General features: G+C 44.3%; 1 protein-coding gene across 1 annotated transcript in view; it reads left to right on the top strand.

The window, feature by feature from the left end:
- Positions 1 to 15,565, top strand: part of LOC138293509 (vitamin D3 hydroxylase-associated protein-like) — a 314,222-nt gene that overhangs the window by 246,925 nt on the left and 51,732 nt on the right. Inside the window, exons 11-14 of the mRNA XM_069232751.1 lie at positions 1,958 to 2,001; positions 5,877 to 5,916; positions 10,704 to 10,812; positions 14,935 to 15,080. Coding sequence (XP_069088852.1) covers positions 1,958 to 2,001; positions 5,877 to 5,916; positions 10,704 to 10,812; positions 14,935 to 15,080 — 339 coding nt within the window. The remainder of the gene's footprint in view (positions 1 to 1,957; positions 2,002 to 5,876; positions 5,917 to 10,703; positions 10,813 to 14,934; positions 15,081 to 15,565) is intronic.

The following is a 15,565-nucleotide window of genomic DNA, read 5'->3' as shown; positions in this document are numbered from 1 at the left end:
ATCCGACTGGAAGCATGCAGAGATAAACCCGCTCCTCAAAAAACCCTCTGCCGACCCAAGGGAATTGAAGAATTACAGACCCATCTCTCTGCTCCCCTTCCCAGCTAAGGTAATTGAAAAGGCCATCAACATACAACTCATAGAGTTCCTCGAAGCAAACCAGTTCCTTGACCCCTCCCAGTCTGGATTCAGGATCAACCACAGCACCAAAACAGCTCTCCTCTCAGCCACCGATAACATCTGTGCCATACTTGACCACGAAGACACAGCCGCCCTCATCCTCCTCGACCTCTCCGCTACGTTTGACAGAGTCTCCCGCTCCACTCTCTGCACTAGACTCCATGACACCGGCATCCACGGTAAAGCACTGGAATGGATACAGTCCTTCCTCACCGGAAGAACACAGTGTCAGACTCCCGCTGTTCACCTCGGTACACAAAGAAACTTGCTGCGAAGTACCACAGGGATCCTCACTAAGCCCGACCCTCTTCAACAGCTACATGGCCCGCTCACCAAAATTGGCAGACAACACGGCCTAAACATCGTATCCTATGCCGTCGACACCCAACTGATCCTCTCCTTGACCAACGACCCATCACCAGCCAAGAAAAATTTCCACAACAGAATAATGGCCGCCTGGATGGAAACCAGCTGCCTCAAACTCAACTCAGACAAGACCGAGATCCTCATAATCGACCCATCCCCTCTGCCTGGGACGACTCCTGGTGGTCAGCCATCCTAGGAAATGCCCCACCAGCCACGCACTCAACCTGGGCATCATCCTGGACTCCATGATCTCCCTGACCCGTCAATGTCGTCTCATTGTCATGCTTCCACATCCTGCGCGGAAGATATTCAAGTGGATACCCACTGAGATAAGAAGGATGGTCACCCACATGATTGTCAGCAGCAAACTGAACTGTGGCAATGCACTCTATACCGGCATCACAAAGAAGATTAAAAAAAGACTGCATAGAATCCAGAACACAGCAGCCAGACTCATCCTGGACATCCCCTGTCACAGCCATATCTCCGCCTACCTCAGAAACCTGCCCTGGTTCCAGATCGACAAACGTATCACTTACAAGCTACTGACACACACCTGCAAGGCACTGCACAACATCGGACCAGCTTATCTCAACCACCGCCTGTCCTTCTACACCCCCACCAGGCAGCTCCGATCCTCCCAACTCACCGAGATCCTTCTCCTACCTCGCAGCCTGGACAAGGAACACGCTCCCACTCAACCTCAGACAGCCCGTCTCGCTGAAGCAGTTCAGGAAGGACCTCAAGACCTGGCTCTTTGAGTGAACAGCACGCCTGCAATTGCGCCTTGAGACCCCATGGGTGATAAGCTGCGCTATACAAGTGCCTGATTGATTGATTGTTTCAGAAAAGGTCTGAAAGATGTTCCTGTGTCAGTGCAAGTAAACTCCCCATGACCCAGAACAGTGACTGAAGAATATAACACAAGCAACTTCCCTACGCTGGTTGGAATCTAAGCCTCCTTTCTGTATTTCACGTAGCGCTCCTAAATGAACTGAGTGAGACAAATAGCACTTTAAAAAACTACAATTAAGTAAAATAATTTCACTGTTTTTTTGGACTTTGCTTCCACACCATCACTTCCATTAAAATAACAAGCTCAGTGTATGTATGTAAGTTTATAGTATTTCTATAGCACAAACCTAGTCAAAAGGCATCAGACAATGAACATGGTCAAAGTGAAGAATAAAGTCAACATGCAATAGGAGAGGTAGATGGGCTGTGGATGGTTAATGCATTCTGATGTAATATTCTTCAAAGAGGAGAAGCGTTGAGGTCGTCCTGATGGATACAGGGATGTTTTTCAATCTACGGATTTATTTTAATGTGAGAATCTTTATTCTTGTGGAATGTGCTTAAGAACTAGTGAATTAAAAAAAAAAAAAAATGTTTGTTTTTATTTTTCCTTTAGTTTCCCAGGCTTTCATATCTTCTCCAAAACTTAAGAGACATGGGGTAAGTGTTGTTCATGGTTGTTTCTCACTGTGGGTAGCCAGATATCTACTTTCTGATGCTTTGCAGTGGGAGGTGCATTCGTCCCCGTACAGATCTCAAATGGTGACGGGGTAACAAGCTACTGAATCGCAATGTGGGTTTCTGACCCAATACCAATTTGATATTTGGAAGGGGCGTGTTTAGGACATCCCTTCCAAATACCAAATGGTACTGCTATGTATTCATTTTTTTGCCAACATATTCTGGTCGCAAAACATTATTATTTTACCAACTGTTCAAAGGAGAAGGTAACTCATTCTTTATTGGGAAGCGGTCTCCATGGAACCCCTTCCACTTTGGGAATAGTAAAAAAAAAAAAAAATACATCTTGTAAGATCAGGCAGTGGTCCCATGAACTACTGCTATTCTTAAAAAATGAAACAAACATTTCATTTATTGGTTTTGAAAAACATCCCATTATCCTCGGTGGAAAATGGGCTGCATAAAAAGATTTCTTTATTAAAAAGCAAACACAAACCTGGTGGTCTGCTGACCACAGGAGGTCACATTTCCAGTGATTGCTGTGATTCCTACTGGGTCACGGATTGTGACCTACGTCATTAATATTCATGAGGTAGGCCAATTTGCGACCCCTCTAGGAATCGTTATGTTGAAAATATGTCTTTAGTACATTAAGAATGGTGATTTCCAAATTGCGATTTGATAAGAATCGCAGTTTGGAAATCGCAATTCCTAATTCTTTGTAAAAATGGTAGGTCTCTTTTTAAAAATGACTGACTCCGGAAGAGGCACAAATTGGTAATCTGTTATGTCCAGGATTAAACCCATTCCACTCCGCTTCATTTAATTTACACAGTGGAGAATGTGGTGGCTTCTTGCCATTCAGGGTTCGGCACATATGTGTGTAACTGCTTTGGTTTTAACAAAGTTTTTACCCATTTATATTGGGTTTCTTTAGTCAAGATTTTCGCTGCATTGTTTCATGTGTTCCGAATGGCTTTTGGTGTGCAACGGAAAAATCTATCACTGCATAAGTGTGCTTCACTTCTGCCCTTGCTAGTGCTTTGAACAGTGAAATCTGATCAGTCCTTTACAACAGTGCTTAATTAGTTTAAAAAACATAAGTGCCAGGGCCCTTGCCAGGAGGCCACAGTAGCTTGCAACACCAATTGCCCCTGCCACTGCTGCCAACAACAGTACCTACACAACTACTAACAATCATTTGCATGCAAGTGCAATAATTCAGACTATTCCAGGCCCCCAAAAGCTGTAAGAATGGCTTGGGTGGCCGGTGTTAGTCGATTTTAATGTATATTGAGTTAATAAACAACTGTTGTTCTGCTCATCTTTAAATTACACAAACGTCACCACCATGTGGCAGGCTCTCATAAGAGCCAGAGTGGACAATTAAGTGCTGGTGCCAAGCACCGAAATCCGCTGGATAAAAAAAGCACTATAAAAGTTAGCAACCCCTCCATGCGTAGTAAGCTTACTCATTATTGAGATTTGGCACTGTTGTCCACCAGCTTCCTATAATTATGTGTGGTTTGCCTGTGAATTTGCACTTGTAGATGTATGCTATTTATAAACATTTTGTGTGTACGTCTATTTTTCTTATCTAGTGTGAAATTTCTGCATTGCAGAAAACCTGTGTATTCGGTTATGTCAATAGTGCTATTTCGCGAAAACAGTTCTAAAATAATTTCTTTACTTCAGAGCATTTTTTTTCATGACAAATGCAGGGTCAGGTTCCTTTGTGTGCGCTGCAGGCAGTGTCCTTTTTTAATTTGTAATTTAATCTGGGCAAGATAAAGCTCCTCTCCTGCCATCCTGTCAAGAAGAGCATCTCCCCTCATATGTAGGCTTTCCTTGGCTCACTGTGTGGAAGAAAGACACTACCCACAATAGCAGTGCGGTTCACAGTCACTGGCACACTGGCAGAGAGGCACATTTGGTTTAGGCAGAAAGATGCCAACTCACTTAAAGTGGCATTTTTAAAACCCTAACTTAAAATCCATCTTTACAATTAAAGCATCCAGTAGTGGCAAACTGGCCTGTGTAGCTAATTAATGTAATTCCAGGTTGGGAGCAGAGAACACCCCCTTCACATATGGCAGAATCAACTTAGCCCAAGCAATTCTATGTTGACCTCCAGCTCGGGCGAATCTTGTCATGAGGGTGGTTAGTTCCGTAAGAAAAGGCTTTCATGAGTGGGATGGGGATATTCTGTAACAAGTATAGTAGCTTGGGTAGAACTGCCATTTTCTTTATCGCCACTCTACTTGCTGGAGTTAGAGGGCGTTTGATCCATCCATCAGCTTGCTGTTCTATCCTGGTGATACATCTCTTGTAGTTTTCCCTAACCTAGGTCTCTGTATCAGTTTGGAACCACATACCTAAATTATTTATTTACAAGCTGTGGAAAAATGAAGTTTCTCTATATAAAACCTTCAGAGCATTTGGGTGAGTAGAAGGGTAGTGAATTGGTGAATTTAAGCACTTGAGGTTCTGTTGGCTCCAGGAAATATTCTCAGACATTTGTTCAGTTGAAGGATTTTCTGAACTGATCTGTATTTAGTGGAAACAGAGTAGTTGACAAACCACAGCTGAGACTGGACATTAGCTTGTCTTGAACTGGGTTGTGCCTATTGTTTTGTCTAATACAGAATACAGACTCATTAACCCAGTACTGTGTAAGAGTGTTTGGTCTTCCACCCAAACCATTATGTATCTAAAAGATGTTTTGCAAGTAATTTCGTTTCAGCACCCAGTAACACAGTCAGCCTATAAGTTTTTAAAAGTTGGAAAAGTTAATTAAATGTCAAATGAAAAAGAATAAACCCAAAAAACAATGTCAGGCCTCAGATTCTTCTAGAAATAAAAATATTACTTCGGATTTCTACACATGCTATGCACTTAATTTTCAGAAATAAAATGAGTGCAAAATATGTACTACTAAATGCTTTCCTCAACTTCAGCATTGTAGGAGATGACATTTCTTCATTAAAGTCTATAGAAATCCTGAGAGTACAAATTTTGTAGATTCAATCCCATAATTCCCTCACACATTTGATTCTGAAGCCCCGTACCACATTTGCACGTACCGTTGATTCCCACAGAAATTATTGGCAAATAATACACTCTAAAACAAAAGTTCCTTTTTAGATTGCTCCATCCTTTAATCCCATTCTCACTCTTTGCTCCCTCAAGGTTTGGCTTTTGGCAGAACAGTTTCTTCTTATAGAATATTCATTACACTGCAAGTAGATCATATCTGTTTCCAAACATCAACAGGAGTGCAGTGAATGAACAGGGCCTTTCGGTGCCATATTTGAGCATCAGTTTCGACCTGCAATATCTTGTATACTTAAAAACGTTTCTCAATGATGTCACTTGTTGGATGACTTAAGAACTGTATGAAATTCACCTAGGCTAAGCGTGATTATAATGGAGCGGTTTCAGCAAGACCTGTAACTTAAACAAAAAAATATTGAAGTTAGGAATCCGTAGCGTGGCACCTTCACCTCCAAACCAGCCCCACTGTTTTTATCAGTAATCCAAATCCACCAGAAGAAGATACACACTCAATTCTAATTGTGTTTCATCCTTGTTATCTCACAGTAGTCTATATTCTTATTTCTTCAAATACCTCTACCGTGGATTTCTGTGAGATATCTTAAGTGAAAGAATGAAACCGGATCAGAATTGTGTGTACCTCCTTCTGATGGGTTGAGATCTGTAATTTACTCTAGTGAGTTGTTTTAATATTTCTTACTTTTGGGTTTCATTGAGACCATCACATTTACTAAATACATATTCTATTCAGTTTCTGTGAATATTCTATTAATGTTTCAATATTTCTATTACTATTGTAGATCTATTAAAGAGCTTTGGAAGCACCATGTTGAAGCGGAGGTAAAATCCATACTTTCCTTGTCAAGGCATGTAGTTCTATGTAGATATAAGTATATGTCTGTGCGTATATCTTTCTCTGTGTAAATCTGTCTATCTGTCCATCAATCCATCACTGCCCCAACAACCACCATACCCACCCCCTCCCTAACCATACCCTTACCACTTTATGACCATCCTAACCACCACCCACCATCCTAACCACCACCCACCATCCTAATAGTTAACAGCCTACCGCCACCACCATGTACCACCTATCAAACTTCACCCTAACCACCACACTATCCTAACAAGCAAAACTCTAACTACGACTATCCTTACCACCACCCTACCCATCACCCTACCACCAACCTAACCACAACCAGCCTACCACCACCGTACGACCATCTACCACCATCCTAAACATCACCACCTTACCAACTACCACCAGCGTAGCTACAAACACAACCACCATCATACATCATAATCACACCCACCACTCTGCCTTAACAACCACCACCCTACCCTAACCAACACTAACCACACTATCATAAAGACCCTAGCTTAACAACTACCCTACCCACCACCTTAACAACTATCACCACCCTCCCCACCACTAAGCATCACTAAAGCCCTAACCACCATATCCCCCTACCACCAATAAAATCACCACCACTCTAACCAGCCTAAAACCAACTCACCACCCTAACCTCCCCTCTTACCACCCTAACAACCACCAACATACCTTAACACCCACCCTCCTCTACTAACCACACCCACTCACTTCACCACCCTAGCCACTACCCTATAACCAGCACCCTACTACCACCACCCGTACTCTACTACTACTACCCTCAGCACTACCACCACCCTCAGTACCACTGTAGCTAGGTGGCAGTACAATGTTGTACCATTACACTGCTTACCATGTAATACTAACACGTTACCCAGAAGTGGACCTAGATTCACACCTGTAAACCTTAGCTCAGTCCTGTTAGTGGCAAAGAGCAGTCAGGCTGCTTAGAGGAACATGCTAAGCATTTCACAACACCAACACGGACAATAAGTAATTGACATGACTCGAAAAAAACCTGACACCAATTTATATAAATAAAGCAAAGTTTTATATTAATTTGGACAACAAAACAAAGTTGATACATTGCACATAACTGGTGTTGTCGATTTTAGAGCATTAAATAAATAAGTACTTTGCAGAGCTGTCAAACTCTATTATTGCAGTCAATCTGATATGTGGGGTGAGTTCCATGGAACCTACCTGGGGTTGAGGTCTTTTGGGCCCTCAGAGCGAGTAATGACAGTCACTACAATTTTACTTGGCTAAGGGTGCCAGGATGCAAAGTGGTGCAGAGTGGTGCTGGCTGTCCTTGCTGCTGAGTGAGACTTGTGGTCTTTGAGTGGCACCTTAGCAAAAGGTATATTGCAGGTCGAATTCAGTGGAGTCCTTTGGTCCTTGAGCTGGGAGCTGGCCTCAGATCAAGAATTGCCAGGCAGTGCAGTTCAGCGACATTCGGATAACTCTGGTGCAGAGATGCTCCTGGCTGTCTGGAGTGCTGAATGGGATCCGCGGGTGCTGGCTTTACCAGGCATGCCAACGCAGGCTGAAAGGAGATGTAAAGACTGGACAACGGAGCCACTGAGTTGGGTAGTTGCATGGCGACGATGTTCCTTGGGCCTGGGTGGTCAAGTAAAGCAGGTAGTATTCGGGCTGACTTGCAACAAGACTTGGTGGTGGCAAGCACAGCAGTTTAGGAAATCTTCCAGAGGACCAGGAGAACGATGCAGAAAGCTGAGCCTCACTGAGGGCCTGGTCTGCAATTCTCTAAAGGCTTCTGACCAGTTACTTTCGTACGGCCACACTTCTGGTCCTGGTGGACAATACTTCAGCAGTCGTGCAAAAAGCATTCTGGTCCTGCCATCATCAGGGGTCTAGTTCCTCTAGTCATTGGGAGTTCTGGTGAGGGGTCTGGTTGCAGAGGGGTTCACCTTCCTTTTGGAACTGGTCTCTGGTCTGGGGCGAGTCAAAGTCCAGTGGTGTGCAGAGCAGCTACCACAGGTGCAGATAGTGCGCCTCTTCTTTGTGGAGTCCCTACTTGTCGTGGAGTCTGGACTCATTTTGTTTCTAGATTTAGGGGTGTTAAGGGGAGTGAGGAACAGTGGCCAATGTGCGTCTAGTCCTGCGGCTAACCCGCCCGAGGTGACCATGTCCAGTCGGAGTGCATCACTAAACTACCCTGAACCCACTATTCTTAAGTCTTTTCAGGATGGCATGGGCCATCTGCCATTGTCCACTCCAGCTGGCCCACCCTAGAGGTGTGGTCAGCCTTAGGGGAGTGTCCGCTTCCTGACCAGCTAATTTTTCCACCTGCTTGCCTCAGAAGGTGCCTGGAGCAGGGGGAGGCATAATTCTTGAGGGGGGACAAATTCCTTTGTCCAGCAGCAGTGGTGCAGCCTTTGAAGCTCATTGTCATGATGGGTCTAATCACTAGCCATCCTGGCAAGGCAGAGGTAGGACCTCCTTCCTGCAGAGGTCTTTGTTCTGACCTCTGGGAGTGGCACACACTCCTCAGCATGGGGTCAGAAATCTGTCTTGATGGCAAACACTTGAAAAAACCTGCCAGGGTGGGAGAAAGCTGGCAACACAGAGGCATCTTCTAAAGACGCCACCTGGGTACACGCTAGGTAAACCTGGGCATGGGAATTATGTTCAGAGTTAAAGCTTTGTGTTTGACACCAAACACGGGGGAATTCAGTTGGGCTATCATGGAGCTGGACATCTGGGGTTTGCCCGGGTGCCAGCCCATGTTATCTTATGGACCGCTTGTCACTTGCGGTAGTATTACATTTTAAATGCTACCACAGGGTCGTATATGCTTGCGCATGTATGTCCACACTCATAATACGATGCAGCCTGCCTCCTAGGCTATAGGAGAAGGCCTTCCTTAGGAGAGACTGACCTGTGCTATGGACAGTGAAGGGACTCTGCTTGCACCTGGTGTGGGCAGAGTCGAACTCGAGCAGGCAAGCTGCTCATGGCAGCTCTGCAGGCTTTGCCTTTACTGAGGCCAAGCAGGGTGGTACAATCAGTCCTGCAGCCCTGGTGACTCCTTTATCATCTCTGGCCTAGGACCTTACAGGGGTGGTTAAGTCATTGCCAATTGGGATTACCAATCAGAGTAAAATGTAAGGGAATGAGCACTGGCACTGGGGTTTGAATAGCAGGCCTCAGTGCACTTTCAGATCAAAAATGTGATCAACCCCACTGTGTTGTGCCTGAGGTTGTGGTTCTCTCCCTCTGAATTGCTTTCTAGCCTGTGCTTCTCCCCATTCCACGTTGCACTCGCACCTATGTGCTTCTGGTCCCCTGAGCCCCAAGTTGCTCTCTCTCACCGGTGTTGTGTACTACTTCCGCCGCCCTACCTGTTACTTCTGACCTCGTCCTCTGCAGCGTTTAGTTTGAAAAATAATGAGCATGGGTGTACAAAGAGCTGCTCAGAAGCCAGCTGCCAGCACAATTGTCATTGTTGTGAATACCAAGGCTGTGCAACCTGTAATCCACCTTGAACCTCTTTAATCCACTACCAAACACTCTGCCTCTTTCTCTCTCTTTTGCGGGTCCCAGCTTTTTCCTTTGGTAAAGGTTTTCTGGATTTATCTTCCTCCTTCTTTCCTGTTTGTGTGTGCTGACCTCTCTTGCACCTGGAAATGATGAAGAAAAATGAGTGCTAGTTCCCAAAAATTAGTGCCAGTGGGCCCCACTGGCAACCACCGGCTCAAATTGGCCCCAGTCCTCTGTGATCATTCCACCTCACCTGGCAACACCTTCTTTATTTACCAGTCCAGCCTGGATAAATAAATAATGAAAAAAAAAGCCAAATGCATTTTTAGCCACGTGCTTGCACATGCCTACCCAATGAAGCTGCAGCGTCATAGGACCTTTTTTTGTAAACCCTTTAGCCTTGCACTACAGTATTACTAAAAACAAAGGCAAAGGCAATAGTTCCCAAAGTCAAGACTTACTGGCTTGGCCAATGCTTGTTGAGCCTGCTAATGAAAGAGTGAGATAACGTCTGTGTGAGCATCTTTTTAGGTCAAGCGCGCAAGCACTCTGGTCTGTTGTAATCTCTGGGCATTTAACCACTCCCACTGCGCAACCCATCATTATCACTCGTTCATGGGCTTACCTTTCAAAAATCCTTTGAATTGGTAAATGCATTACGTTTGTCCTTCCTTGGGGCAGTTTTGTCATCGGCTTGGCGAACCGGGATAATTGCACATTTGCCGATAGGTTTGACTGCAAGCGAACGTATTTTTCCTTTTGTCTCTCTCCTTCATGCTCACATTCATGGCGGCCGTGGCACTTTGAATCGGCTTGCATATGTCAACTGTTTTGCTTTTCATACTTTCAATATATGTGGCAAGAAATCTCCAGTTAAGAATTTACAACGCCAATAGCTCTAACTCGAGCAAGACCCATTTCATTGCAAATATATATATATATATATATATATATATATATATATATATATATATATATATATATTTTTTTTTTTTTTACATTGGCAGTGTCTGCCTTGAGGAAACAAACGGCCCGTCCCTCAGGGACAGCTGCCTCGGGCGCAGAAGAGGGGTAGTTTGCCACGCCATAATTTAAGATTAGGGTCCTTGCTCAATCTTTCCCCATCCACTAGCTCGTCATCTCCTGTGCCTTGATTCTCAGCCTCCCTTTAAAGCCGAAGCATCAGTTAAATAATGATGTACACACTGAATTTATTTCTCACTTTTGTTTACAGGAATACCGCCATGAATTTATAGCCAGGTGGAAAGAACTGGACCTCGACGTGATGCTGTGCCCCGTTCCGTCCCCCGCCTTCACTATCGGCTATCCCGGGAGGCTGTCCGGTACGCAGCAGTACATTCCTTCATAGGGCACCGCCCGCTATTTATAAGTATGGACAGCTGGCCTCTCCTAACCCCGGACTGTGCGCCTTCTTTGAAGGGGCACCATAGTCAGGCTGCTTTCAGAGTTATGTGCATTCTGCAGGGCAGTGCTTGCGTTTCGGCGAGCTCCTGGCACTTTCATGTGCCCCTAACCCTTCTGACCCACATCCCTGCTAGTTGTATTGTAGGAATAGAACATCTGAATTCGTGAAGTGAATACCAGTTGCATTTTGTCTCCTACCTTGGGCCAGTGCTTAATTTGTGCTTTTTGGTTCCGGTGCTCAGCACCGCCTCTTATTTTTGAGGGCCGGCGCTTATTCTTCTGCCTCAAGCATTTGCTGCGAGCAAAAGACACAGATGGGAAAGACGGAGGAAGAGAAAAACCAAAAAGCGTTACAAAGGTAGAAAGCAGAAAGCTACAAGAGTGAACTGAAGTGACAGGGAGTGGCTTTAAACGGACTGAAGAAGCCCGAGATGGTTTAAGGATTACGCTGCCTCGGTATTCTGTGCTCGGACATTTAATTGCAGCACCCGCGTGTTTAAGAGAAGGGCTTTGGGCACCGCACGTTTTTATTTACAAATTGAGCACTGCCCTGTGCCCATTTCCCCTTGGTAAAGAGTGTTCCCCTCCCCGACCCGCCACCTTAGCCCAGGCTGTACCACTAGAGGGCGCGTAAAGATTATTCGACCAGAGGAACACTCTCTTTCTAAAGTTACATTTTGCCCTGAGTGTAGGGCGGGTCTGCCACCTATGCAAATAGTGTTTTTAATTCCCACCATTCCTCATATCGAGCCCCAGTTGCTGAGTGAGTTACCTGCTACCTTTACACTTTATGACTTTCTAATATATGCTGCCATTAGCAGCCTTAGCTGCTTGTAAATTGAGTCCAGTGCCCCCTGCTGGTGGTGGCGTTCACCAATGTCTGTTTTTACCCATGTCGGCCCCTTCGTTTGTACCTATTCTGAGCCTTTGTAATCCAATGCCTATTTTTTTTTTTCAATTGACGAAGAACCGCACAGCTGGAGTGGCGTTCAGGGTGAGAGTACCTGTATGATAAAAACGGATAACATGCCATTCTTATGGAAATAAAAAAAGGGCAATAGCAAGACATTGGGAGAAAAATGGAAACTGGGGAACCCCCGTAAAACTGGAAGAAACAAAAATAAAAATACCCCAATGTGTATTGTATTATTTTCACTCATCGCTAGATAGTCTTAATGCAGTTTTAAGGACATCTTTTGTTTAAAGTTCCTATCTTTGTCCCGATATTTACATATAATTTTTCTGTTCTACACTCTCTTCAGTGAAGAGAAACTATGTGCGGTTTTCACAGTGGGGGTGTCTACATTTTCCTTTCCTCATATGAGAACTAGTTCATCTAGTTCAGTTAATATCTTTTCATTTTACATTTTGGAGTGCTTTGTCATTATAAATGCATATAAAATAGGATCGTATTGAGCCACTTGTACCTGCCTGGGGTAAGAGACATCCTTGGAGGTCAGCGTGACTTGGACCAGTGAAAGTGTCTCTGCAAAGGACAGTGAAAAGCCTGCTGCATGGTCCACTCAAAATGTGCGATGAGTACCTTAAATCTTAAGGTCACACGTTAGGAAAATTAATGGTAAAGTAATATAATTTACATTTAGAAATCCAAAGTCTGGAAAACGTAGAGGGCCGTTCATTAGTCAGGTGTAGAATGGATCACTGCAAAATCCATTAAAGGAAATACAGGTAGCATAGAGGCTTAGCATCCCCACTGGAAACTATGAGAACAATTACATTCTGGTACTCAGTTGCCTACTATACATTGGTCAAAACCATTCAGCCACTAGACTGTGTCGTGCAAGAGCTGTGTTAACATAGTTAGTCTCAAAGATCTGGACATTCATTCATGAGCCATTGAGGAACTCCACTCTATGTCCACGATAATATGACTCCGCCCCACGATCCCTCCCACGGCAGCGGACCGATAGTTAGACGCGCCCTGTTGCCAACCAGATTTAAGCCAGGCAGCATGTGTACAATGATGAGGCGAGGGATGGATACATGTTTGAGTGTCCACTATTGGGCCAGAGGATAGAGTAGTGTGTAGTCGGCCTGAAGCATAGGGCATCCACACTTGAACCTAATGACGTATTACTGCATGCTGGAGGTTCGCAATCAGGATAGACCTGGAGTCTTTAGTGTCTGCTCATTGGCCAGTGTAGAGTCTAGCACGTGCTCCATGATGATGGGTAGACATGGACCTTAGAGCATCTGCTGTTCAGCCAGGGGATGTGCTAGAGCATGCTCAGTCCTTACATGTAAAGTAGACCTAAAGCCTGGAACGTCCCCTGATGGAGCCCAGTTTGGGTTAGTGCATTCTAAACGTTAACAGCTAAGGATAACCTGATATTATGAACTTCCACTGAGGTGCTGATTGGATAGATAATGGCTCTGGGCTTGCTCATGGATTACAAACCGTAGTCTAGACATGAAGACTTCAGCATCCACTGATGGTAGTAAGGATTGATCACTGCATGCGCGATGATTCTATGTAGATTTGTAGAATAGACCTGAAGCCTAGGTCATACACTGTTGAGCCAGAGAATGGATCACTGCATGCACAATGTTCACAACTAGAAATGATCTAGAGCATTGGGAGTTTAGCCAGAGGGTGGCTTAGCACACGACCAATGATTACATGTAGTCTAGAGGTAAAGACTTGAGCATCCATGGATGGAAGAGAGAATGGATTAGTGCATGCTCAATGACCTTATCTAGAACAGACCTAAAGCGTTAAACATCATCTGGTGAGCCATAGGGTGGATTTATTCAGGTTTTGTGAGGAATTTAGTGTAGTAGACGTGATGGTCTAAGGGTCACCCATATTGTGGATGATCAAGGTGTATGTCAACAATGACTGATAATATTTTAAGCTATTCTGCGTCGCGGCAGAATTTCAGGCTAAACCTATCCTCCGCATCCCGTTCTGTTGACAAGACTGTTATTCTGTTACTGACTTGGTGAACCTTGTGATATTCACACCACTTCAAGCCAATGGGGCTAGATTTATAGAAATAATAAGGTTAGCTATGCGTCTCAGTGATTGGACCATATGTCTTGGGGTTTAAGCTGCTGATTGGCAAGTTTGCTAATGCACTAGAACAATCTAGAGACCTGAACTTTTGGTGAGAGTGCGTTTCCCTCAGCAGATCGACTGTAATATAGCCTTAGAACCCACCGTAGCAGGATCTACCAGCTATTAAAGGACCGCTCCCGCGTTAAAGTCCAGAGCCGAAGGCGAGGGCCTTTAACAAGAGAGGGCCTTTAATAGCCTGTAGAGCGCGCTACGGCTGGTTCTAAGCTATTAGAACAATCTGCCATTAGAGGGCAGAATGTTCTCATAAATAAAACAAAGGGGTCATGGAACCAGAGGGGATTAAAATCCCCTCAGGCTCCGTGAGGCTTTGTTCACAGCTGTTGCTGTGAACAAAGAAGATTGGAATGTTGGCGCTCCGGGCTTTTACTGGCCAGTAAAAGCCCAGAGCACTCCATTGTTTTCAATGGAGCTGCCAACATTCCAATGTTCTAATTCAAATTAGAACATAGGAAGTTGGCAGCTCCATTGAAAACAATGGAGTGCTGCGGGCTTTTACTGGCCGGTAAAAGCCCGCAGCGCCAACATTCCAATGGGCTTTGTTCACAGCAGCAGCTGTGAACAAAGCCTCACGGAGCCCGAGGGGATTCTAATCCCCTCGGGCTCCGTGAGCAATTTGTTTTTTTTAAGAGAACATTCTGCCCTGAGTGGCAGAATGTTCTAATAGCCTTAGAACCCGCCGTAGCGGGCTCTACCGGCTATTAAAGGCCCTTTCCCTTGTTAAATGCCCTCGCCTTCGGCTCGGGCATTTAACTCGGGAGCGGGCCTTTAATAGCCGGTAGAGCCCGCTACGGCGGGTTCTAAGGCTATATTCTAATTCAAAATGCTGAATAGTTTTTCATCAGGCCATGTTCAATGTGATAGGCAGAAAATGAATTGTAAATTTTATCAAAATTCTCTTTTCAAGTAGCATTCACAGCTTGTTGTAAATAATTTATCACAGTGGCAGTATCTTATACAATTCTCTACAACTTGCTGGACTTTCCTGCTGGGGTGGTGCCCGTTACCGCAGTGACCACAGAAGACGAGAAAGACCTGAAACATTATAAGGGTTACTATAAGGATCCCTGGGATAAACTCTTCCGAGAGGTAAGTGCAACATCTACATTTGCTTACTACGTGGTACATAACAACTTTGCTAAACAAGCATTGGCTTATAGGTCTTTCATTTAACCGCTTGGCTTTGTGAATTCTTTTTTGCTAATGCTGTACAGCAGCTACAAAAAAAAGTATGATATTTTGTATGCACACATACCCGTAATGGCTTTGTGGCAATGGCCTAGCATGATGTTACATGCATATGCAAGTCACTATGAATGCATGGATGGCACAGCCCCCATCCTATTTAATCTTTTATTTACCATTCTAAGATGTTGGACACGGTTTGTAGTGGTTAAATAACAACAAATATATACATACGTGCACAAAAGAGTTTTTTTTAAAAAATGGAGTGGCCTGTCAGCAAGTGGCAGGTACAGATCCTCTAAAAAAAACAAAAAAAAAAAAAAAAAAAAACTTTAAAAAAACGAACTATTAAAATTAAATCCCTCCCTCCCTTTTTTATTTTTTTTATT

The sequence above is a fragment of the Pleurodeles waltl genome, chromosome 4_2, assembly GCF_031143425.1.
Source record: "Pleurodeles waltl isolate 20211129_DDA chromosome 4_2, aPleWal1.hap1.20221129, whole genome shotgun sequence".
NCBI classification, from domain to species: domain Eukaryota; kingdom Metazoa; phylum Chordata; class Amphibia; order Caudata; family Salamandridae; genus Pleurodeles; species Pleurodeles waltl.
Note: the sequence above shows the minus strand (reverse complement) of the source record. Positions and strands in the feature narration are given on the sequence as shown.